This window comes from Typopeltis vanoorti, chromosome 4 (genome assembly GCF_054136105.1).
Source record: "Typopeltis vanoorti isolate ZY-2024b chromosome 4, IOZ_Tvanoo_1.0, whole genome shotgun sequence".
Classification (NCBI taxonomy): domain Eukaryota; kingdom Metazoa; phylum Arthropoda; class Arachnida; order Uropygi; family Thelyphonidae; genus Typopeltis; species Typopeltis vanoorti.
The window spans coordinates 2880881-2905226 of NC_143552.1; the positions used below are offsets into that span (position 1 = coordinate 2880881).

Sequence of the window (24346 nt, forward strand, 5' to 3'; positions counted from 1 at the left end):
GTAAATGTGCCAAAATTTCAATTTTTTTTGTATTGGAAAATAAAAATGAAAATCTAAACGATATAGGTACAGTGATAAGCGAAAGAGAGAATAACTTAACTGAAGAGAAAAAACAACAAAATGTGTATAACAATAACGAAGAATTACTAGGACTAAAATCACAAGCGAGAACCTCTAAAAACAATGTTGACGTTGACGGACATTCAGTATCAGATAAAAATATACGATGACCAGCTCTCTGAAGTATCTGTTGCTGTTTTGTAAGAAGACAGTGATAAAGAGGCTTTAAAAAATGCAGAGTTGCTTGCTAAATATGTTAACGTAGGTGTGTGGCCTACACAGCTAAATGATAATTTTATTAATCACTGTCTCTCACATGAAATGACTTATTTCCAAAATAAAGATCCAAAAAACATATATCCAGTTTCAACAAGGCATTACAAAGAACAAAACAGATCATTTTCAAATAAATTCTTTGTGAAAAAAATTAAAAATGGTCAATTACTGGAAAGGTCTTGGTTGTGCTATTCTACCAGTATGGGAAGTGTTTTATGTCTAGTGCGCAAACTTTTCTCTGAAATCCCTTCTCAATACACAACCGGATTCTTTGACTGGAAACATATAGGACCATGTTTAGAAAGTCACGAAAATTCTAATGAACATAGGAAATCATTGTTAGTATGATTAATACGTAAAGAAAATAAGTCTGTTATTGACACACAGTTGCAGGAGCAACTAAGAAAAGATACGGAATATTACCGCAATGTCCTAAAACGTGTTATTGCAGTTGTGAAATATTTAAGTGTAAGAGGCTTAGCATTCAGAGGTCACGAGGAAATATTTGGCTCTCCGCACAATGGTAATTTTATGGGGGCTCTGGAATTACTAGCAGAGTTCGATCCATTCATGCGCAAACATATCTAACAATGAGAACTGCGACCAAAGCCTTTCACTTCGTACTTATCAAAAAACAGTTTATTAACAAATAATAGAGATTATGGGAAAACAAGTAATAAAAAGAATTATAGCTGAAATAAATAGTGACGATGCAAAGTACTACTCAATTGTGATGGACTCGACACAAGATTTGTCCCACAATGACCAACTAGCTATTATAGTACGATATCGTTTTGAGGAAAAAGGGAAAAAGTGTATGAAAGATCTGTATCTTTCAACAAAATTTGTAGTCACATTGGCCTATCTTTATTCAATTCCTTACAAGAATTTCTAGAAAAAAATGGACTGCCAATGGATAATTGTAGAGGACAGTCTTTTGACAACGCGGCAAATATGTCCGGCCGAAACAATGGTGTGCAAGCACATCTCAAACAAACAAACAAACAAACACGCTGATTATGTGCTGTGTGTTCCCTAAATCTAGTCTAGATCTAAATCTAGGAGGAGAAGCGATTCAAGTTGCAACTCAAATTGTGAACTTTTTTGGAATATGTTTTCTTTTCTGCATCTGTGCACCTCAAAGAGTGTTTGTCCAGGGCCCCCAAAGTTAAAGGTCCGTCACTGCCAAAAATCACTCAGACACACTTCGTTCTCAAAATAAATAATGATACACTGCCAATTATTATTCAAAATAGCACTTATTTTTCTGGAGCTCTTTCTGACACTACATAGCTTACGGCCCTCTAGCGGCCATGTAATTTCTAACGTTCCGTTTTTCCCATTAGTTTCTCAACTTTACGAAGTAAAAGCAATTGTTTCGCTAACACTATCATTAGAATTACCTGATTTTAAGAATTTACTTAAGAAACCACTCATTTTTTTATATTTGCATCTTTTTCCATTTTCTTTTACGGTATTGAGCCCGCGATAACCGTTTTCTTTCGTATCCCGACATAAGTAACGAGATTTGTCAAATGCTTCCCTATGAAGTTAGTCACGCCACTGCGCGCCACCAAAAGTCCTAAGATTCGCAAAGTAAGCTAAACTGCGCGATTGTGAATGTGAGCGCACATGAGGAACTTGCTCAGTCAATCAATATTCAACTCGCGCCGTGTAATATATATATAAAATATTAAACAAATAATACGCCTGAAAATTTTGTATAAATTTATGAAGTTATCTATGGGCGGTTTTTGCTTCCTTTGGAAAATTACAAAATTGCATGACACATTATGAAAATTTTATCGCCCTGGGAAAATTCTCAGTTAGCCCATGCAGTAGCACCGGCCCTGCTGGTGAATGTCTCTTACCAGAGTGCATAACCCCAGCTATGCAATTCAAAAATGGTGCTATGATTGTTTGGCTTTGCACCTCTGTTTTGTGATGCCACAAACATTGAACGAGAGGTATCTGAACATTCTGGACAATACAGTGCTTCCTACTTCGTGGCAATTCTATGGAACTCATCACTGTCTCTTTCAGCAAGACAATATACCCTGTAACAATTGCTGATGTAACTACCTGGTTTGTGAACACAAATGTAACCACACTTGACTGGCCTCCGCAGAACCGCGATCTCAACCGTAATGAACATCTGTGGGATGAACTAGAGTGTTAGGTGAGGTCAAGGAACATCTCCCCACAGCAGTCTAGGTCCTCAGTACATGCCTCCACGAAAAATGGTCCAAAATTTCCATTGATTGCTATTGTATATACTGCAAATTATACTGTGGGAAGTATAATTTGCAGGATTCTTGCAGTCATCATAGCAAAAAGAGATCCTACATCTTATTAAGATGGGCGCCTTGGCTGTTTGTTCCTCACACCACAGTGTCTGTTGACTTCTTTTCAAGCAGTATATATATATTGAACAGTGAAGATGTATATACAGTGGTATACTTATATACAAAATTAATAACGGAAAACTCACGTACAAAGATTATTTAATAGTATAATTTTTTGCCTGTGTGTCGCAGGCATCTTCAAACAGGAAGATCTGCCTCTATTCGGCTAGAAGAACACCAATCTTATATTGAATACTTTAAACTGAAAAGTCAGGACTTGCAGAACATGCCATCTTCACTAGACATAGAGTTCATTGGAGAAAGACAAGAGTCCTTCACAAAAGTCAGTTCCTCATGGAACGCCTTTATAAAGAAACGTGTGAAACTTTACTTCATTCTCCTAACTTAAACAGATCCCACGCATTATGTCTATCTCCTTTATGGGAGATAGTACTTTATAAATCAGCTAATCTTTCCTAACTTTTTATTGTATACATTTTTTTTTTTTGTTAGGAAATTTATTGACCTTTTTAGTTATCTTTTTTTTTTTTTTTGTTAGGAAATTTATTGACCTTTTTAGTTATCTTACAGGAATGCTTAAGGGTCAAAGCTGTATAACTGAGAGGAGACCTCCGCATAGCCTTTAAAGGAATGCGGAGAACCGACCAGGGCTTCTGACCTAATATCCAATCCTCACCTTCTCGTAGTGCACCCTTTTGGCTATCTACCTGAAAACTGAACGAACTAGGATCAGCTGGCAATTTGGGATTTAGCAGACCATTTTATTTTCATTGGCTTAAAACAATATAGAAAATGATGGTACAACATGACAAAATTTCATGCTGGCTGGGGCGTCGCCCAGTTAAACAAGGCTCCTGTTGTTTTCGCCAGGGAACCAGGGCGAACAGCGAAAAGTCAGCTACTGGAACAAATCTGAAAGCACACCCAACTCAACATCACCTGAGTTAAAGATCGGTACTATCAACATAAGAAGCCTGAATGGAGCTAGCTGAGGAATTAGATAAGTACCAGATCGACATAATAAGGGTGACTGAAACAAAAAAGACAAAAACTGGTGAGATCTTTCTAAACAATAAATACAAAATGTTATATTCAGGAAATGACAATCAAGGAAAAGAAGGAGTAGCCATAGTATTCAACACAAAATACAAGGCTAATCTTCTTGAATGGCAGGCAGTCTCAAGTAGAGTGATGTGGGCAAATATCAGAATGGTGAATTGGACAATGAGACTTATTTGTGCCTATGGTTCCACAGAAGGTTCTACTAATGTAGAAGTGGAGGAATTTTTTGAGGATTCAGAGAAAGCATCTGACACAATGAAAAATGTAAAGTTGGTCCTTGTTGTGGATCTAAATAGCAGAGTAGGAAATGATTGTCAGAAATACAAAAATATTTTGGGAAAATTTGGAGAAAAGAGCAAAGCTAATAATAATAGCAAATACCTGTTGGATTTCTGTTCAGGTCATGGACTGGTTATTACTAACACCATGTTCCAACATTAAAATGTGCACAAATTCACATGGAGAGAAGAGGCAAGGAATAAGAAAAGTCTAACTGACTATGTTATTGTTGATAGTGATGTTTTCTCCCTGGTGCAGGACACCAGAGTGTACAGAGGATTTGAAATTGGAAGCGATCACTATTTATTCTTGAGTAGGATAAAATTTAATTTCGTATTGAAAAGAATAACATGTAAGAAAGTTTTAAAGAGAATAAAAGTTGAGCAGCTTTCAGATAATAATGATTTATGATCATTATTATTTAACTTGTAGTGAGGCCAGCTATGACATATGCTATAGAAACTGTGGCCCTGAGGAAAAATAACATTAGCAGGATGGAAGTAGCAGAGATGAGAATGCTTAGGTGGATGTGCGGTGTGACCAGAAAGGATCATCTGAGAAATGACTATGTCAGGGGAACAGTGAAAGTTACGAACTTAGGAGCGAAAATACAGGAGGCAAGGTTGAGATGGTTTGGTCATGTGATGAGGAGGGAGGACGAATATGTGGGAAGAAGGGTCATGCAGATGGATGTGCAAGGAAGGCGGAAGCGTGGGTGGCCAAAGAAGAGATGGAGGGAGCTGGTAGAAGAGGATTTGAAGATGAAGAACTTGGATGTGGTGACAGCCCAAGACAGGAAGGTGTGGAGGAGACTCATAAGAAACAGTGACCCCACTTAAGTGGGAGAAGCTGCAGAAGAAGAAGAAGAAGAAGAAGAAGATTATTTAACTTGTAGGTTATTGACATTGAAACATGTTTAACTGGAGAAATTCAACTGGTGCAAAGGTGGGAAGAAGTATGAGCAGATGTTATGGTCTTACAGGAGGAATTAAATAGACTGCATAAATTGTAAAGTGAGTGGGTGGAGCTACCACTTCAGTGTTGTAAAGTGTAAGATTTTGAAATCTGATAAGTAAGGATGGAATACAGTTAGTAGGGGAAATACTGAAGGTAACTGAGAGAAGATGACAGATCTGTAAGATGTGGTTTAGAAGTCATTTTGTTCAAGTTATGAAGTGATCATCAGATGATGGCAGTGATGAGGAGAACGTTGACATGTAGGAGTATGGAGGGGGGGGAGATCATGATCTACCAACAATAAGAAACCAAGGTTCCTATACTATTATTATTATTATTATTATTCAGGCCTCCATGGAGTCAAAAGACTCATTGTGGGAGGTCCTTCCTAAAAAACACAAAGTCTATCAAGACTCATCGAAAGGAGGCCCCCCCCCTAAGAAACACAAAGCCTATCATACCACTCCTTAAACTCATTGACCGTTCTCGCTCTCACCACTCCATCAGGCAATGCATTCTACGGTTCAACCACCCTCCATGCAAAGAAACCACTCCTCACCCTCTTGCTCACAGTTTTCTTTTGTAACTTCCAGGGATGGCTTCTTGTCATCACTCCTTCCTGCTGTTCAACCAAGCGAAAGAACTCCTCAGTGTCAACCCTGTAACCACCTCTCAACAGTTTAAAAGTCTCAATCAAATCACCTCTCCTTCTTCTATCCACCAAACTCTGCAGTCCACATTCCCTCAGCCGATCCTCATAACTATCATTGTACAGTCCTGAAACCATCGCTGTTATCCACCTTTGTACCCTTTCCACAGTTAATTTTCCCCTTCAAATCCTGGGGACCAAATCTGAGAACAATAGTCCAAGTGTGGTCTGATCAGGGTCTTATACAATGGAATGATAACTGTTTTATCTCTGCAGGTCAGCGTCCTTCTCATTATTGCAGCAATCCTCTGTGTTACCTTCACCACGTTTGCAATATGTCCCCTGAATTTCAGATTTCTATCAATCATCAATCATACTGTAATACAGAGGTTTTGATAAACATAAGTTACTTGATATAAAGGTTTCTATACAGTTTGTATATCGTGAGATATAGGCAGAATAATTTACCAGCTGATTCAAATTCATGTCTATAAAATTTGCTGTTCTGTGGTAAAGCTTATGTACGTTAAACTGGGAAAATCTCAATATTCAGGAAAGTGAACCCAGCTGTAGCAATGCAGCCTCACAACCAAGAGGATATCATCTTACCAATTATATCACTGCAGAACTCCATGAAATGGACTAGTTGGTTTTGGTCCATTATACTAAAAATATCCTGCCATTTTCTCAAGGAATCTAGTGAATTGTTGCATTTATGCAAGACGATATTAATTAACCACAATCTTATTTTGAAAGGCATTTGAAAGTCATTCCTCGGTTCTTGCCATATATATCAGATTTTTATTATGCCAGCATGCAAGCAACATTAAACAGTGAAATGCATTCAGCAAGTGTATTGGCCTATATATATATATTGGAGGTCTCAAATAATAATAATAATAATATGTTTATTTAGTCTCATATCAGAAGTGTTATATCTTTTTAAAACATAAATATTCCAATGCCTCAGGTCTATCTGCCAAGTGTATTTATACAAACATGTGAATTATGTTTTTTATGAATGATAATAATTTTCAAGTAAACAAAAAGATAAATAATAGTGTTATTACTTATTAACCTATTTTTTAAATTTAGAGAGAAGATGTGAGGTTAAAATATAAAGCGAAAACTCCATAAATTTCTGAAGGAGCTTCTGTTGAGTTAGGTGAGAGGCAATATATGCTTATTCTGTAAAAAGATCTAATTGCAAAATGTTTTTTTTTAGACCAACAATACAAGACAACTGAAATACATCAATTTACAGATAATAAATAAATAAGAAAATTAACGATATACATTGTTACCAATCTCTACTTCCTCCTTCCCCAAACTTTCAAATGAATTCTGGAACACAATTCTTTATAAAGCAAGGAATCAACAGGAAGAGGTGGAAGAGAGATATATTTGAGAAGCAGAGGATTTAAAATGATTCGGTACTAACCTTTTTTTGTCCAGGTTCTCTGGAGAATGCTGTAAACACATGCCTTAATGTACCTTTCTTGATTAATAATGATGTTTCTTGATTATATATTTCATCAACATTTGATTTTCGACAGCCAAAGAAGAGTATCATTTGTCCAAACTGTGGTTCAGTGTGGTTTTGTTGTTCATTTTTTATTCCACTATATTTTTTCAAATCAGCATCCCTCTGTTGCCAGAAACTTCTAAATGGTGCAATTCCACTGCCCGCTCCTATCATAATGATGGGAAGTTGGCTTTGTAATGGCATGCGAAAGTTTGTAGCACTTTAAGGAAAAAAAATAATGAGAACACAGTACTTTTACATTTATTTTAATATATGCAATTGTTTACATTTGATGGAAATGTATTTACAAATAAATTCTGTCACAAAAAATTTAACTATGTTTAACTATTTAATGTTTTAGCAACCTATATGACAACAAAATGAAATATATATTGAAGAAAGGAGATTCACGTAGAGTAGTATATTTAGATTTTGGAAAAACCTTTCATAGACTGCTAACATAATTAAATAGGATAATTAATAAGGATAATCACTAGCTTTTGTTTACATTAAGAGGTAACTTTGATCACATTAAGATATTGAATGTGAAGGTGAACCAAATATGAATGAAGGGAGTGGTGTAAGATTAGGAGAATGAGTTTGATCAGTGGCACACTAAGGATTTAATCTTCGGGAGGGGGGGGGGATCTGGGGGTGATAGTGGATAAGGATCTAAAATTTAGGGGACACATAGCCAAAATTGTGAAGACAACACAAAGGCTTCTGGGAATGATGCGGAGGACACTGACGTGTAGAAGTAGGGATATTCTTGTTCCATTGTATAAGGCTTTGATTAGGCCACACATGGACTATTGTGCGCAGATTTGGTCACCTGGTTTTCAGAAGGATGAAGAGATGTTGGATAGGGTCCAAAGGCGATTGACTAAGGTAGTTTCTGACCTCTGGAATGTCGAGTATGAGGAAAGATTGAGAAGATGTAATTTGTAGAGTCTGGTGGACAGGAGGAAGAGGGGAGATATGATAGAGACCTACAAGTTGGTAAGGGGTTGTTATAGGATCAATGCTGGAGAAGTTCTACAGAAAATAGTGAAGATCGGGGGAGAACTAGAGGTCATACCTGGAAACTGTATAAAGAGGGTGTGAGTAGGGGGGGGGGGCAGGTTTTTTTCATGAAGAGTTGTGAATGATTGGAATGCCTTGCCTGAGAGTGTGGTGTCTGCAAGGAGTTTGAATGTGTTCAAGGCATGGTATGATGAGCTGTGTGTGTGTGTGTGTGTGTGTGTGTGTGAGAGATAAAAAGACCTCCCAGATGAGTCTTTAACTCCATGAGGTCTTGGGCTAATAATAATAATAATAAGAGTATCATAAACATGATTAAACTTTCACGTAGAAAAACATGATTTCATCATAATCTAATCTAGCACACATTATTTACTCTCTTGCTCTTTTATTTTCTCCTATCTTTAAGTTCACCTTCGTTTTTCCCCATCTCTTTTGTACTATTCACTAATTACTATATAAATTTATAGTAATTAGTGAATAGTACAATAGAGATTAATGAGTAGTATATCACAGTTCATTGTCATGAGTGAAGTATGTATGCATGGGTGAATGTGGATGATATCTTTGTAGGAGACTGAACAGAAGATGGAAGGTGTGGGTCCGTAGAAAGTGTAATATTTTGTTGGACAAAAGTTATTAAGTTATCCAAGCTTTGCCCTCTGAAAGACACAATGTCAAGTTTTTTATTATTTTAACGGTATAATAGAACACAGAAACTAAGTAAATAATTAATTTATTAACTTAATGCTGATATTTCGCTGGTGTTATAACCAGCATCTTCAGAGCACAAAAACACTGTTTGTCACAATACGCAAGACTATAACAACATGGTGTACTTAAACAAAATTGTAGCAGCAACACAAAGACTAGAGTCCTGATTTTGGTGCCCTCTATCTGAGAAAAAAAAAAAAAAGTTATCATATATTACTAGAGTCCTAGAAAAGTGCTAGTTTTTTCTTAATATGACCGTCTCCCAGATCTTCGGCAAGTTAATACAGCCATATTTGTTGAGATTTGGAGTGTGTTTTAGGGCTTCTGTCGCCTCTAAGAATAATCTCTCTGATTTATACGGGTTTCTGTGTAGTACTTTTGTGTTTTTCCAGTTGATCCTGTGTGCAGGGGTATCCAGAGCATGGTCTGCTAGGCCCGACTTCCCATAATGATAATTCCGGATGTATCTTTTATGTTCGCTGATGCAGATGTTCACAGTTCTTCCTGTTTGACTGTAGTAGGCTTGATTACATGAGCAGGGTACTTGGTAGACTCCTGGATGTGATAAAGGAGGAATGCTGTCCTTGGGTCACCCAAGGACAGCATTCCTCCTTTATCTATACATGATACATATCGTGTATCACCCTGTCAAATGCCTTTTTAAATAATTTAAAGCATACTAAAATCATTTAAAGCACACTTTGATGAGCTTTTTGAGCAGTGGGATGTGTGTGTGCCCCTCCTACAACAAGTCTTTTTACTCTGTGTGGATGTCTGGTGTTAATAATAATAACAACAATAATAATAATAATAACCTTTTGAAAGTATTGCCTTAGGCTGTGGCACTCCTTCAAACCACCTCCTGACCTTATCATAAATAACCAGTCCTTGGTTCCACATATACAGGGGGAAATAGTAGCAATGGTTATAAGACAGTGTGGTGTAATGTGGAGGTTGAGAGGAAGATATATTTAATTGGATGTTGCTATTGGCCTGGGAATGTGGAAGGTAGTGATGAAGAAATGTATAAACAACTTGGATTAGTGAACAAAGGAAGGATAATTATTATGGATGATTTTAATTATGGTGGTATAGATTGGAATGAAGAGATGGCATTTGGGAATAAGGAAAATGAATTTCTTGAGTTCTTGAGAGATAACTATCTCAGGCAGCACATAAAGAAAGGTGGATAAGGATCAAGAGTTCTCGATCTCATCATTTTATCAGAGGATGTAATTGTTAGAGGGGTTTCACATTTTCCTCCAGTTAGTGAAAGTGATCATGAAGTAATCACCTGTGTTGTGGCTAGTCATATGCAAACTTTTGCAAGGAAAGGATATATGTGGAATTATAAGACTGGTCATTATGACAAGGTTAGGTGACAACCTCGAGCTATAACATGGAACTTGGAGTTCAGTGGTAAGGAAATAAATGCTGCATGGGAACTTACAAATAAATACATAAGAGCATCAATGTACGAATGTATCCCAAACACCAAAAAGGCTGAATAAGGTATGTGTAAAATGGATGAATGTGGAGCTTAAGCAGGAAATCTGGGAAAAGAAAGAACTTTGAAGGAAGTACAAGATGAATAATGGTAATCAGTCACATAAAGAATATAAAGAACAGGCCAGGAGAGGTGATTCAGTTAGTAAGGCAAACAAAAGTAGTGTATGATCAGAAATTGGCCAAGTAGGCTAAGAAAAACCCTAAAGTTTTTAGATATGTGAAAAGCAGGGGCGGCTCATCTATAGGGGCCAGGCCCCACCTATATTTGTATAAGTAGCCCAATAATTGTAGTTTTAAAAAATATGTTTCTTGTAATTATTATTTTTTGATCTATTTCCAACACATTTTATTGATTAATAATAAAAAAAAAATACTGTAGTATTTTGTGGCAATATTGTATAATGAGACTTAGTACAGTCTCTGGGGCCAGCCACAGTTGGCCCTATTTTATACGTGTAGAACACAGGGCATGTATGAGCATGTACACTAGCGATCGTATATGTTTACCGGGCACAACGCTTATCTTGGGGCCAGTTTAGTCTGGCCCAGTCACTGTGTTGCACGTACATACATAATGCGCGATTCTTTGATTGTGAACCACGTGCACTAAGAATCGTGTTTGTTTACCAGGCACAAAGCTTATTATGGGGTCCATTTAGTATGGCCCAATCACTGCGTTTGTACGTAAATAACGTGCAATTCTTTCATTGTCTTATTATTTATTCTCGTTGTTGATCTGTTTTATTGTTTAATAAAAAATTACTGTAGAGTTTTGTGGCAATATTGTATAATGCGACTTAGTACGGTCTCTGGGGCCAGTCACAGTTGGCCCTATTTTATGTGTGTAGAACACAGGGCATGTATGAGGTACGTGCAGTAGCGATCATGTTTGTTTACCAGGTGCAACGCTTATCTTGGGGCCCGTTTAGTCTGGCCCAATCACTGTGTTTGTACGTAAATAGTGCACGATTCTTTCATTGTCTTATTATTTATTCTCGTTGTTGTTCTGTTGTATTATTTTTAGTGTGTTTAATTATTGTTGTCATTTTTTGTTGTAATTTATTTTAAAGTTTAAATTTTTATTTCGTCCATAAACAATATATTTTAACTATGAACAAAATCGATAGTTTATTGGAAAAACGTTTCTCGTTTTTCCAATTTTTAAAAAAATTAATAGCTCAATGCATCAGTGGAGTCTGACTAAAAATTATTGTAATAGAATAATAACTATAAATCAATAATAGAACCACTATATAAATATTAAAAAAATTAAGTGTTTGGTTTTTGGCCCCTGATCCCACCTGTTTCTATTGTCACCAGCTGCCACTGGTGACAAGTAGAATGAAGAATGATCATGGAAAGATGAAGTTAAGTGATGAAAGTGGCAGAATGGTAATTGCTACAGAAGACATTATTGAAGTATTCAGCGATCAATTTATAAATGTGTTTCATCGTGATCAGGGTGAAATCGTGAGGAACATATATGTAGAGGACATAGGAGAGGATAGCTTAACTGCGAGTGAGCAGGGAGGTATTTGTGGAAATAAATAACCTTGATGTTAATAAGGTGATAGGATTTGATGAGATATAACCACTCATCTTAAGGGAATGTTCCAGAGAACTGGCAGTAGCATTGGCACGACTGTTTAATAAGAGTTTTGCAACACACAGGTTCCAAGGGAGTGGAAGAAGGGCAAAATTGTTCCACTGCATAAAGATGGTGATAAGGTGGTGTAGCTTCAAATTATAGGCTGGACTGTATACCTGGATTTGCGGTTAAGGTCCTGGAGAGATTGGTGAGAAGTAGGATACAGAAATAGGTTGACAACAGCAGTATTCTCTGTGGTTGTCAGCATGGGTTTGTTAAGTAGAGATCATGTTTCACTAACTTACTTATGTACTATAACTAGGTGACAAATACTTTGGACAAGGGAGATGCACATACAGTGGTGTACTTGGATTTTGCAAAAGCTTTTGATAGACTGCCACATGACAAGCTCTTAAATAAATTGAAACAGATGGATTGGATAACAGACTTCGGTGTTGGATCAGTGACTGGCTGTCGGATAGGTATCAGAAAGTTGTATATGGGAGTGCAGTATCTCGAAAGAGAAAGGTCACCAGTGGTGTGCCGCAGAGGTCAGTTTTGGAGCCATTGTTGTTCCATTTGTATGTTAATGATATTGGGTTGGGTTTAACTGGTGATATCCAGCTGTTTGCAGATGATGCAAAACTGGGGAGAGCAATGCACAGTCAGGCTGATGTTAATGCCTTACAAGAGGACTTGAATAGATTACATGAATGGGCAGGCAAGTGGAACTGTCAGTTCAATGTTGCTAAGTGTACAGTTTTGAGATTTGGTGGGTAAACTTTGACAGAAGTAGAGGAGATGAGAGATCTAGCAGTGATGGTGGACAAGGACCTGAAATTCAGGGGCCACATTGCACAAGTTGTGAAGACATCACATCGAATAATGGCAATGATGCGCAGAACCCTGGCATGCAGAAATAGAGAGGTTATGATTTCATTGTATTGATTGAGTTTGATTGATTTATTGAATTGATTGATTGAATTTGAGTCTCGGGTCTGGGTTGTCCAGAGGGGTGGAAAGAGGGGAAAATAGTTCCACTGCATAAAGGAGGTTCCAAGACTGCTGTTGTAAATTACCAACCAATTAGCATATCAGGAATCATTGTCAAGGTCTTGGAGAAATTAGGCAAGAGAAAAATACAGGATTGGATAGATGAAAATGGAATACTGTATGAGGGACAACATGGTTCTGTGAAGGATAGATCATGCCTCAGTAACTTGCTCACATTTTATAACACAGTGACAGCTGAATTGAATAAGGGTAATGGGTTTACAGTGATTCTACTGGGCCTTGCTAAGGCCTTTGACAGGATACCACATGGAATTCTAATCAGTAAACTGCAGCATATTGGGATGGATATAGGGTTGGTGAGATGGACAGGAGGGTGGTTGATGGAGAGCTATCAGAGAGTGGTTTATTCAGGAGTAGAGTCCAAAAGATGGCCTGTGACTAGTGCCGCAGGGTTCTATTCTTGAACCACTACTGTTCAATTTATTATTTAATGATATAGGAAAGGATCTGAGAGGAAGTGTTCACTTGTTTGCTGATGATGCAAAGTTGGGTAGAGCAATAGTGAGTGCACAGGATGTCAAAATTTTGCAAGATGATTTGGATAGTTTGGAGGATTGGGCTAAGGAAAATGGATGTCAATTTAATGTGGCAAAGTGTAAAGTTATGTATTTTGGGGTGAAAAGATTAGCAGCAGTATATCACATTGGTGGAACCATACTCCAGGAGATGAGGCCAGGGATTTGGGAGTGTTGGTGGATAGGGAATTGAAGTTTAATGTGCACATTGCAAAAGTGACTAAATCAGCTCATCAAATCACTTGGCTGCCGAAAAATACTTTAACAAACAGAGACAAACAAGTTATTGTTCCTCTGTATCGAGCCTTGATAAGACCCCATCTAGACTACTGTGACCAGTTATAGGTGCCAGGGTTTCTTCTGGATGGGGAGGAGGTGGAGATTATCCAGAGACGAGGGACCAAGATGATAGCAGGTCTATGGAATGAACCTTATGAGAACAGGTTGAAGATTTGTTGGTTGCAGAAATTGGTTGATAGGCGGAAAAGAGGTGATATGATTGAGACATTCAAATTACTGAAGGGTTTCTATAAGATTAATTCAGAAGATATTTTTGAGAATAGAACTGGTGGTAGGACTAGGGGCCATACGTGGAAGCTGGGCAAGAATGTGGTTAGCAAGGGTGTTAGAGCTAGGTTTTTTACTTGGAGAGTGGTGAAAGAGTGGAATTAGCTGCCAGAGTCTGTTGTGGGTGCCATGACTGTGAATATGTTCAAAGCGAAGTATGATAGATACTGTTTGAATGTCGAATAGTTGTTCTTGACATGATGTTAGGGCCTCCCTCGATGAGTCTGTCAACTCCCTGGAGTTGCCCTTAATAATAATAATTGTATAAGGCCTTGTTCAGGCCTCATATGGATTACTGTGCACAGATTTGGTCGCCGGGTTTTCATGGTGACGAGAATATGTTCAAAAGGGTGCAGAGAAGATTCACAAAGGTAGTCAGTGGGTTTTGGAATGTGGAGTATGAGGACAGATTGAGAGAATGTAAGTAGCAGAGTCTTGTGAATAGGAGGAAGGGGGGGGATATGATTAAGACGTATAAGCTGGTCATGGGTTGTTATCAGGTAGACATGGAAGAGATTTGTCATAGAATGGGAAAGGGGAGTAGAACAAGAGGGTATTGCTGGAAACTGTATAAGGAGGGGGTATGAAAGCAAAGGAGTGAGAAGCAGGTTCTTTGCATGGAGGATGGTTGGTGAGTGGAACGCATTGTCTGAGTGTGTTGTGCATGTGGACACTTTGAATCAGTTTAAGACGCGGTTGGATCAGCATTGTATGCAATAGTGAGTACCTCCCACGATGAGTCTCTGACTCCATGGAGGTCAAATGTTAATAATAATACCCATTCTTAAAAGAAAATACTGTGTTTGCAACCTACCAAAACATGGCAGAATAATCGTCCTCCTCATTCAAGGTGAATGCCTCTTTATAGACAAATTTTCTGATCCTCTGACATGATCCAGGAAACACTCTGGAACCTGGAGTCTCCTCTATCACAGGCTGTTTCAAGTAATTACCTCTTACTACAAGAATAACTTGAATTTCATTTTCTTTCCTCATGTGATCTTTCCTACTTCCAGTTAATATGTCTGTAGCTGTAGTACCTTATTATAAATATGAAAACTGCAACTCACTTGCAGTGGAAAACTCAGGCAGTTCCTGAATTTGCCACTCCTCTCAATGCACACTGAAAATACTACAAAAAAGTCAAAACAACATATAGTGAAATAAATTAAAACACTATGTTTATGTTTATTTTAGTTGTAAGTATAGTTGTTAAAAACTAATTATTAATTAAGTAATAAAAATTACTAAGTTATTTTATTAATGACTTTTAATATAGTTATTAGTATATTAATAAAAGAATCGTCAAAAAATAAAATTGCGTCTCATGTGAAAAGTGTCACCCGGGGTAGACCGCCCCTTCCCTAGCTACGCCACTGCTCACTTGCTAATTTGTCAATGCAATGACATTCACATCTTCCCTTTAACTTCTAGCTTATGGCAGCAACAAAATGTATATTTGCTCCTATTAGCCTCTATCATAATGCTGCCTTCTACATCTGTGCCTTCCTGATGATCTGCTTCTCTTTTTGACTGCATTCGTATGTTATTATAAGCCATATTCTTCCCCATCCTGTTCTCTCTATCCTTCCTGAAAATACAAAAATTACTATAATTTTCAACAAGGTTGCACTAACTAATGTTAAAAATTCTTCCCTTTAATACTTCTGGCATTAGTATACATAAATTGCATGTATCCCTTAAGTCTGCAACTGCTTTTACACTTTGTATTGACTCCTGCACTCAATTGTTTTTTTCACTCGAGAACCTAGATTCTTAATGTTTGGTGATTTTTACACTTACTTACTTACCTCATGAGTGTCTGCACAAACACCTGAATCTTTCCTAATAACTCTAGTTTTCTTGAATTTGTACTTCCTCACTCAATGAACAGTGCTTTCTCCAGACACCTAACATCAAATTCATTTAAGTGCAATCCATCAGCATTTTATAATTCTTGCTGTATACCAAATTCATTCAATAGGTCTACAAACTGCACATCATATGCACAGATTAATTTGCAATTACTGTCCTCCTCAATTTTCTTGTATGGCAAGGCAGCACTCATACGTTTTTTTTTTGTTTTTTTTTTTGCATATTTCAATAATCCTTTATATCTTTTTATTATTATTATTATTATTATGATTCAGGCCTCCATGTAGTCACAAGATTCATGGGAGGCCCATCCTGGAAAACACAAAGTCTATCATACCACTCTTTGAACTCATTGATTGCTCCTGCAGTATAAAACACAAGCAAAAAGGATAACTAGTATGGTAAGGAAGTCTAAATCAGATTTCAAGTAAAAATAGCTAAGAAGGCATTTATTAATTTCATTACATAATTGAGAAGATTTTTTTGCTATGTAGCAAGCAAGAAAAAGAATGATTATGGAAAGATAACTTTTCTCAGTGATGATGGTGGCAGAAGAAGAAGAAAGTTACTAAGTGATACTTTGAAAGTGTCATCCAGGTGATGACTTTGCAGTTACTGATGTAAGCATTAGGGTAGATGAACTGGAGGTACTCAGTATATTGAAAAATATCAATATGAATACAGTGGGCCTGGTCAGCTTATGTACAATGAGAATGTGCAAGCAAACTAGCAGTGCCTCAAATGAAGCTTTAAATCTAAGTCTCAGGTCTGAAAAGGTTTAAAGGGAGTAAAAAGAGGGTAAGATAATTTCATTACATAAAATGTTGTCCCAAGACGGAAATAGCAAATTGCAGACCAACTAATATCTTTGGAGTGGTGGTTAAATTATTGGAAAACTGTTGAAATTCAAGAATTGGTAGATAGGAACATGATACTTTATAGGGGGCAGCATGGTTTTTAAAAGGTAGGTCCTGACTTAGTAATTTATTCACATTTTATAATAATATGGCAGCAGAATTGAATAGAGGAAATGGTTTTGCACTTTATGTACACTAATGCCAGGAGCATTAAGATGAATTTTAGGCCTTGGTTGGCTCATTCGACCAAAGATTATTGGCATTAGTGAGACATGGCTAACAGATGATGATATAGTTAGTGGGATAGAATGTGAAGAGTATAGTATTCAGGAAGAAGAGAGACAGAAAAGAAGGGGGAAGGAGTGTTATTGATGATAGCCAATGAACTCAACCAAGGAGAGTAGAAGTTCAAGTGCAGAACAGTGAAAATAGCATGTTTGAGGCTTAGAATAAAATATACAGTTGGATGTTTCTATAGACCAAGGGATGGAAAAGATGATGGAGATAGTATGTATTGGAAAATAAACTCAATGAGTGGAGGATACATAATTATTATGGGGGATTTCAACTATACTAACATTGATTGGAAGGAGGAGAAGACACATGGGAGGAAGAAAATGGATTTTATGAAGTTGCTAAGGGATAATTACCTGAGACAGCATGTAATGGAGTATACTAGGGGTTCGAGAGTGCGCAATCTAGTAATTGCATCTGAGAATTTGTCCTGACCATGTTGCTACCAATTGGTGAGAGTGATCATATGGTCTTGACCTCGGATGTGGCTAAATATGTGGAATTTTCAGTTAAGACAGGGTATATATGGAATTACTGGGCTGGTAGTTATGACACGCTTAGGAGATTGTGTGGATCCATGCCATGGCATGTAAAACAACAAGGACTGGATATAGATAGTGCATGGGAAGTGGTAAAGGGGTGTATGAGGCAGGTAATGGCTGACTGCATACTTGGAGTCAGGAGAGTAAATCAAGTGGGAGTTAAATGGATGAATAACACCATCAAGGTGGAGCTGCAAAAAAGAAACAACTGTGAAGGGAATTTAAGAAGAAAGGTGACCTGCAGGCATAGGAAGGAACAGTGTAAGGCACAAACCAGAGGGATAACTAGTGTGGTAAGAAAGGTAAAAGCAGATTATGAAAGAAAGTTAGCAATGCAGGCTAAAGAGAATCGCAAACAGTTCTATCAATATGCTGCAAGTAAAAGAAAAATGAATACATCAGAATGATTTTAAGGAATGCCAATGGTAGGAAGGCAACTGAATCAGTCGAAATAGTAGAATTACTAAGTGAACACTTTGCAAGAATATATTATCGACGTAGTGATATTGCAGGAATGAGGGAATCAATGGCTTATACAGGAGCTGAGGTGAATAAAATGGAGGTGAATAGCACATTACAGAACCATAATGTAAATACAGCTGTGGGATTGGATGTATACTAGCGCAAGCGGCAAAGGAAATGTTAGTGTCCTTGACCATATTGTTTAATCTAAGTCTCAGCTCTGGGTTAGTCCTGGGGGGGGGGGTGGAAAAATAGTTCCATTGCATAAAAGAGGCTCCAAGACTGCTGTAGCAACTTACTGACCAATCATGCATATCAGGGGTCATTGTCAAAGTATTAGAGAAGTTGGTCAAGAGCAAAATACAGGAATGGATAGATGGAAATGGGATACTGTACAGGGAAGGCAGCATGGTTTTGTGAAGGATAGATCATGCCTCAGTAACTTGCTCACATTTTATAATACAGTGACAGATGAAATGAATAAGGGTAATGGGTTTACAGTGATACCACTGGATCTGCAAACGCTTTTGACAGGATACCACATGGAATTCTAATCAGTAATCTGCAGCACATGGGGGATGAACATAGGATTGGGGAGATGGATAGGAGGGTAGTTAATGGAGAGATATCAAAGAGTAGTTTATTAAGGAGTCGACTACAAAAGAACGCGTGTGACTAGTGGTGTGCCACAGGATTCTATTCTTGGGCCACTGCTGTTTAATTTTTTTATTAATGATATAAGAAAGGATCTGAGAAGAACTGTGTAGCTATTTGTCCATGCTGCAAAGTTGGGTAGGGCAATAGTTAAACACATGATGTCAAAATTTTGCAGGATAATTTGGATAGATTAGCAGATTGGACTAAGGAGAATGAATGTCAGTTTAATGTAGCAAAGTGTAAGGTTATGCATTTTGGGGTGAAAAGATTATCAGCAATATACCACATTGGTGGAACCATGCTTTGAAAAATATATGAAGCCAGAGACTTGGGAGTGTTAGCAGATAGGGAGTTAAAGTTTAGGGGGCACATAGCAAAAGTGGCTAAAGCAGCTCATCAGATCACTTGGTTACAAAGAATACTTTGATGAACAGCGATAAGCAGGCTATTGTTCCTCTTTATTGAGTCTTGATAAGACCCCATCTTGACTACTGTGGGCAGATCTGGGCAGCAGAGTTTCTTGGTGATGGGCAGGTGGTAGAGAGGATCCAGAGGTGACTGACCAAGATGGTAGCTGGTCTATGGAGTGAACTTTACAAGAACAGGTTGAAGTTTTGTGGGTTACAGAAACTGGCTGATAGGTGGAAAAGGGGTGATATGATTGAGACATTCAAAATACTGAGGGGTTTTTACAAGATTAATTCAGAGGAAATTCTTCAGAACAGGTGTGGTGATGGTGGAAGAACTAGGGGCCATCAATGGACACTGAGCAAGAGTGTAGTTAGTAAGGGTGTTAGAACTAGGTTTTTTACTTGGAGAGTGGTGAATGAGTGTAATAGGTTGCAAGAGCTTTTGACATAATGTTTATGTTTAGGGCCTCCCCTCGATGAGTCTAAGGATTCCTTGGAGTTGGCCATAATAATAATACTGGACTTTGCAATTGAATTTGACAGAATACCACATGGAAATCTATTATATAAGTTGGAGCAAATTGGAATGGATTTGTGGCTGTTGGCATGGTTGAGGGGGGAAAGAGACTGATAAACAGGCATCAGAGGGTGGTGGAGTAGAATCAAATCAAATGAGAGTAACTAGTTGAGTGGCCAAGGGCTCTGTACTAGGATCACTACATTTTAATTTGTACATTAATGATATATCAGAAATTTGAATGGGTGGGGGGGTATTCAGTTCTTTGCAATGATGGAAAACTAGAGAGGGCAATAGTTGATAATGTAGATATCTTACAGAATGTTTTAAATAAATTGGCAGTGCGGGCAAAGGACACTGGTAACAAATTCAATGTTGTAAAATGTAACATTATGCACTTCTGGATGAAAATATGGTACTGGTTTACAGGAAACTGATGAGGCCAGGGATTTTGGGGGGTAATGGATGGATGGAGAGAGGGAGAGATTTGAAATTTAGAGGACATATTGCAAGAGCTGGCGAAATAGCTCAGAGGATTACTTGAATGCTGAAGAACACATTGACATGTAAAGAAAGGGAGGTTATTATCTCTCTTTATAAGACTATGATTCAGCCACATGTTGACAACTGCTCAGAGATTTGGTAACCTGCTTTTCTTTTTCTAAAGGAGAGGATTCTCAGACAAGTAACCAAGATGGTGACAAGCCTGTGGAATGAGATCTTTATTGCTTGAGGGTGTGTGGATTGCAGAGTTTAACCGACAAGAAGATGAGAGGGAATAGGATAGAAATTTATGTTACTAAAAAGATTCCATAAGATTGACACAGAAGAAATTTTTCAATACATGGGAAGTAAGGGGAAAACAGCATCTCGTACTTGGAAGTTGCCTAAGAGTGTGGTTAGTATGGGTGTACAGACTAGCTTCTTTACTTGGAGAGTGGTGAGTGAGTGGAATGGGTTGCCAGATGTGGTTGTGAGCACCCAACAGTGAATAGATTTAAGGAGATGTATGACAGGTACTGTGTCAGTAGTTAGAATGAGTCTCCCACAATGAGTCATTTGATGCCATGGAATACCCATATAAAAATAATAGTAATAATTCTGATGCTATGACCAAATCTAAAACTCCTGAACCTTGTGTTCCTTTTACTACATGTTGCCTAAAACATTTATCCCTCAAGAATTCCAGAAATTTCATTCCCTTACTACTACATGATGTTTCTTCTTCTCAATTTATACTGCTGTAGTTAAAATCTACCATAATAATCGTTCTTTTTGCACTCGCCAAGCTCAACTGCCTAGACATATCCAGGTCTTCACCCTCTATGCTCCTGGCTTATAGCAACACCCCACCATCTTGTCCTGCCTGCTTCACACCATATGTTTTCAAAACAATTAGTGCCATTGCTCTCTAAATCCTCTACTCTGAGAGGACATATCATAAGCAGTACTCCACCACCACATTTGCCCTTCTTTTCCTGTCAAAAAAATGCTATACCCTGCTACTTCTATTATTGTCAGTATATCATTTCCATCATATGTCTCAGATATCTGAATAATCTTTGGACAGGCTGATGTTGTCAGTACTGCCAATTCATCTCCTTTATTCTGGATACTCCTGGCATTAGTATAAAGAATATGAAATGTACCAAATTAGTTTTGGAAATGAAAAGTTTGTTTTTGAGCTGTTAAGTATGACATATTATGCAGCTAAGTATATAGATATTATGGTTGTCTACAAGGTGGGAGATGCATTTCATTGCCCCATATAATACTGCCCTCACTTATTAGAGGTTTGAAGTGGCTTGAAAAAGTTCCATCTTTGGTCTCCAGAGCAGGTTTTACAGACTACGTAAAAGTAAATAAAAAATTACAAAAATATATAAAATTCGTAAAAATGGGAAAAAAATCCTTAGCCCACCCCTGATACAAATGTGCTATAGGTTTACTGATAACCTTTCATGGGTGGGAACGATATAAAAAAAAGATAGTAAGTATGTATACTAGGCTCTTACTACTGTGTATTGTCATAATGCATCTTAAATTAATTTACAGTATCCATATGCACTATCTCCTCCCCCCCAATCCCTTGTAAGCAATTCACTCTCCACTCACTATGTAAAACTCGTACTATTTACTCTCCAGGCCATTATTATTACATGTTATCTCCATGGAGTCCGAGACTTATCGGGGAGAGAGAGACTCACATTAACATAATACACACACAAAATCTATCCTACCTCTCCTTAAACTCATTAATGTTGGGGCACTCGCAACTAATTCTGGCAATCCATACCACTCGTTCGTTCACTACTCTCTGGACAAAAAATTAGTTTGCACACCATTATTAACCTCACTTTTAAATTTCCATGGATGACCCCCCTTTCTGTATTTCTCATATATGGAAAAATTTCCTTTGTATCAATTTTATAAATCTTCTTTAATATCTTATATAAGTGTCTATCATTTCCCCTCTTTTCTGCTTATAAACTAAATTATAAAACTTACAGAAATGAAAATTCATACTCAGTTTTCCTGAATTCCTAGGAACTTCTTTATGTATATAAATAAATTTCATTCACTCATTCATTCATCTTCAAGGCCCACCTTTCCTAATTGGGTTGTGGGGGCAGCAGCTGGAAGAGGAACTTCCAATGGTCATGATCCTCCGCCACTCACCAAGCTCAGTTGTTCTGGTGGGACTCCCAAACGTGTCCACCCAAGGTTTTGGATATAATCTATCCGGCGAGTCCTTGGCCTTCCACGTGGCCTCCCACCCTTTGGCTTAGCAAAGAGGGCCTGCTGGGGGACCTCTCTTGTGGCATTCTGACCAGGTGCCTGTACCAACGTAACTGTGATCTCTCAACACAGAGAAGCAAAGGTTGAGTTTTGAGGGTTTCCCGAATTGCAGAGCTTCTGACTCTATTAGGAGTTCTGCAAAATAATTTAATTTAAATTTAAATTTATAAATAAATTTAAACTAAATTATTTTATCAAATCTCAATTTGTCTGTAATCTTTCCATTATGCATTATGATCAACACTTCAGTTCTAAGAATGAAATTATTAAAACATATTTCCATTTTAATAGCCTAAATGTAACAGATTAACTATAAAAGGAGTAAAAGAATCAAAGACCTCCCATAGTGTTATTACAGTATAGCCTTACCTCCTAACAAAGCAGGGAATATCCTTTTCAGGAAAAGAGTTTAAATATGATGTGCAAACTCCATAGTGGATAGGACCTTTGTTGTCTAGAAATAAATATCATTCTTGATTATTTATTAAATACAGTAACTGTGTAATACTGCAAATTCTATTATTGTTAATTTAAGTTTAGATCAGATTTAATGAGAATAATATAAAATTGCATGATAAATGTTGCTTATGAATTCATCATCATTAAATCCCTGATACATATCCTGAAGAGGTGTACAGAATACTATGATGGTACTACATGAAACATTCGCATTATAATGACTATTTATCCTCTAAATTAGTCTTATCAAATCAATTAGGCTTTTCAAATAGTACTGGTGTACTGTAGGTTGACCAACCTTTCATGGATGAGTCCTCCATAAAAAAAAAAAAAAAAAAAAGAAATGAAAAATAGAAAATAAAGTCTATCAGAGCTCTAATATTTTCAGATCCTATATTTCAATCTACTAAGGCTTTGAACTGCATTAATCCAATTAGATCTTGGTCTTTTTGTAGGTCATTTTTTTAACTACATGCAAACACCTACTTTATTAACCTTTCCTGTCTCATTCTGTAACCTCATCTTAGCTCTGCCCACATATTCCTGAATGCTATAATGTCAAGTTCCTTCCTAATGTCTCCATTTTAATATAATTCTGCAACCAATGCCATAATGGATTATGGCATTGAGCAAATGACATCAGTGGCCAAATCACTGGACTCCACGAAGATACACTATAATAATAATAATAATACCTACACTATATAAACAGGATACACTATATGAAGTTGAGGACTGGAAATTAGGTCTGAAGTCTGAAGCCCAGGTTGGTTCAGAATTAGGAGAATAAATTGCATGGAAGTTAAATAGATGAATAACACTTTATAGCAGTAGCTGAATAAAAAGAGAATGTTGTGGCTCCAAATCATGAGAAGAGTAATGAGACTAAGGAGCAGTACAAAGAGCAAGGCAGAACAGTGATGGTCAATGTTAAAAAGGCAAAATTAGAATATGGTCACTTTTCCCAATTGAAGGCATTGGATACATCTGATACTATTATGAGATCCAGCACTCTCAAATCCCTGGTACCCTCCATGACATGCTGCTTCAGGTAATTATCCCTTAATAATTGCTCAGTTTGCACTCATTCTGCTAATCTACTAATGAATAGTAGCCACGATTTCCTGTGAACTCCCTGGTCTACAGCAACAACCAACAATATATTTTGTCCTATTGGCCTCACACCAAGTAGCCTCAAATATACGATCTATTTTTGGTGATTGGAGTTATTCAGTTATCATCAGCAATACCCTCCCCTATCTCCTATTATATTCCCTCTATTCTTCCTGAAAATACAATATCCCTTACATTAT

At 37.3% G+C, this 24346-nt stretch overlaps 1 protein-coding gene across 1 annotated transcript in view; it reads right to left on the bottom strand.

The window, feature by feature from the left end:
* Positions 1-7069: 7069 nt before the first annotated feature.
* The window catches only part of LOC150107076 (nitric oxide synthase, inducible-like), a 317964-nt gene continuing 300687 nt past the window's right edge, over positions 7070-24346 (bottom strand). Inside the window, exons 16-17 of the mRNA XM_090391607.1 lie at positions 22944-23028; positions 7070-7394 (exon numbers count right to left, since the gene is read on the bottom strand). Coding sequence (XP_090247733.1) covers positions 7070-7394; positions 22944-23028 — 410 coding nt within the window. The remainder of the gene's footprint in view (positions 7395-22943; positions 23029-24346) is intronic.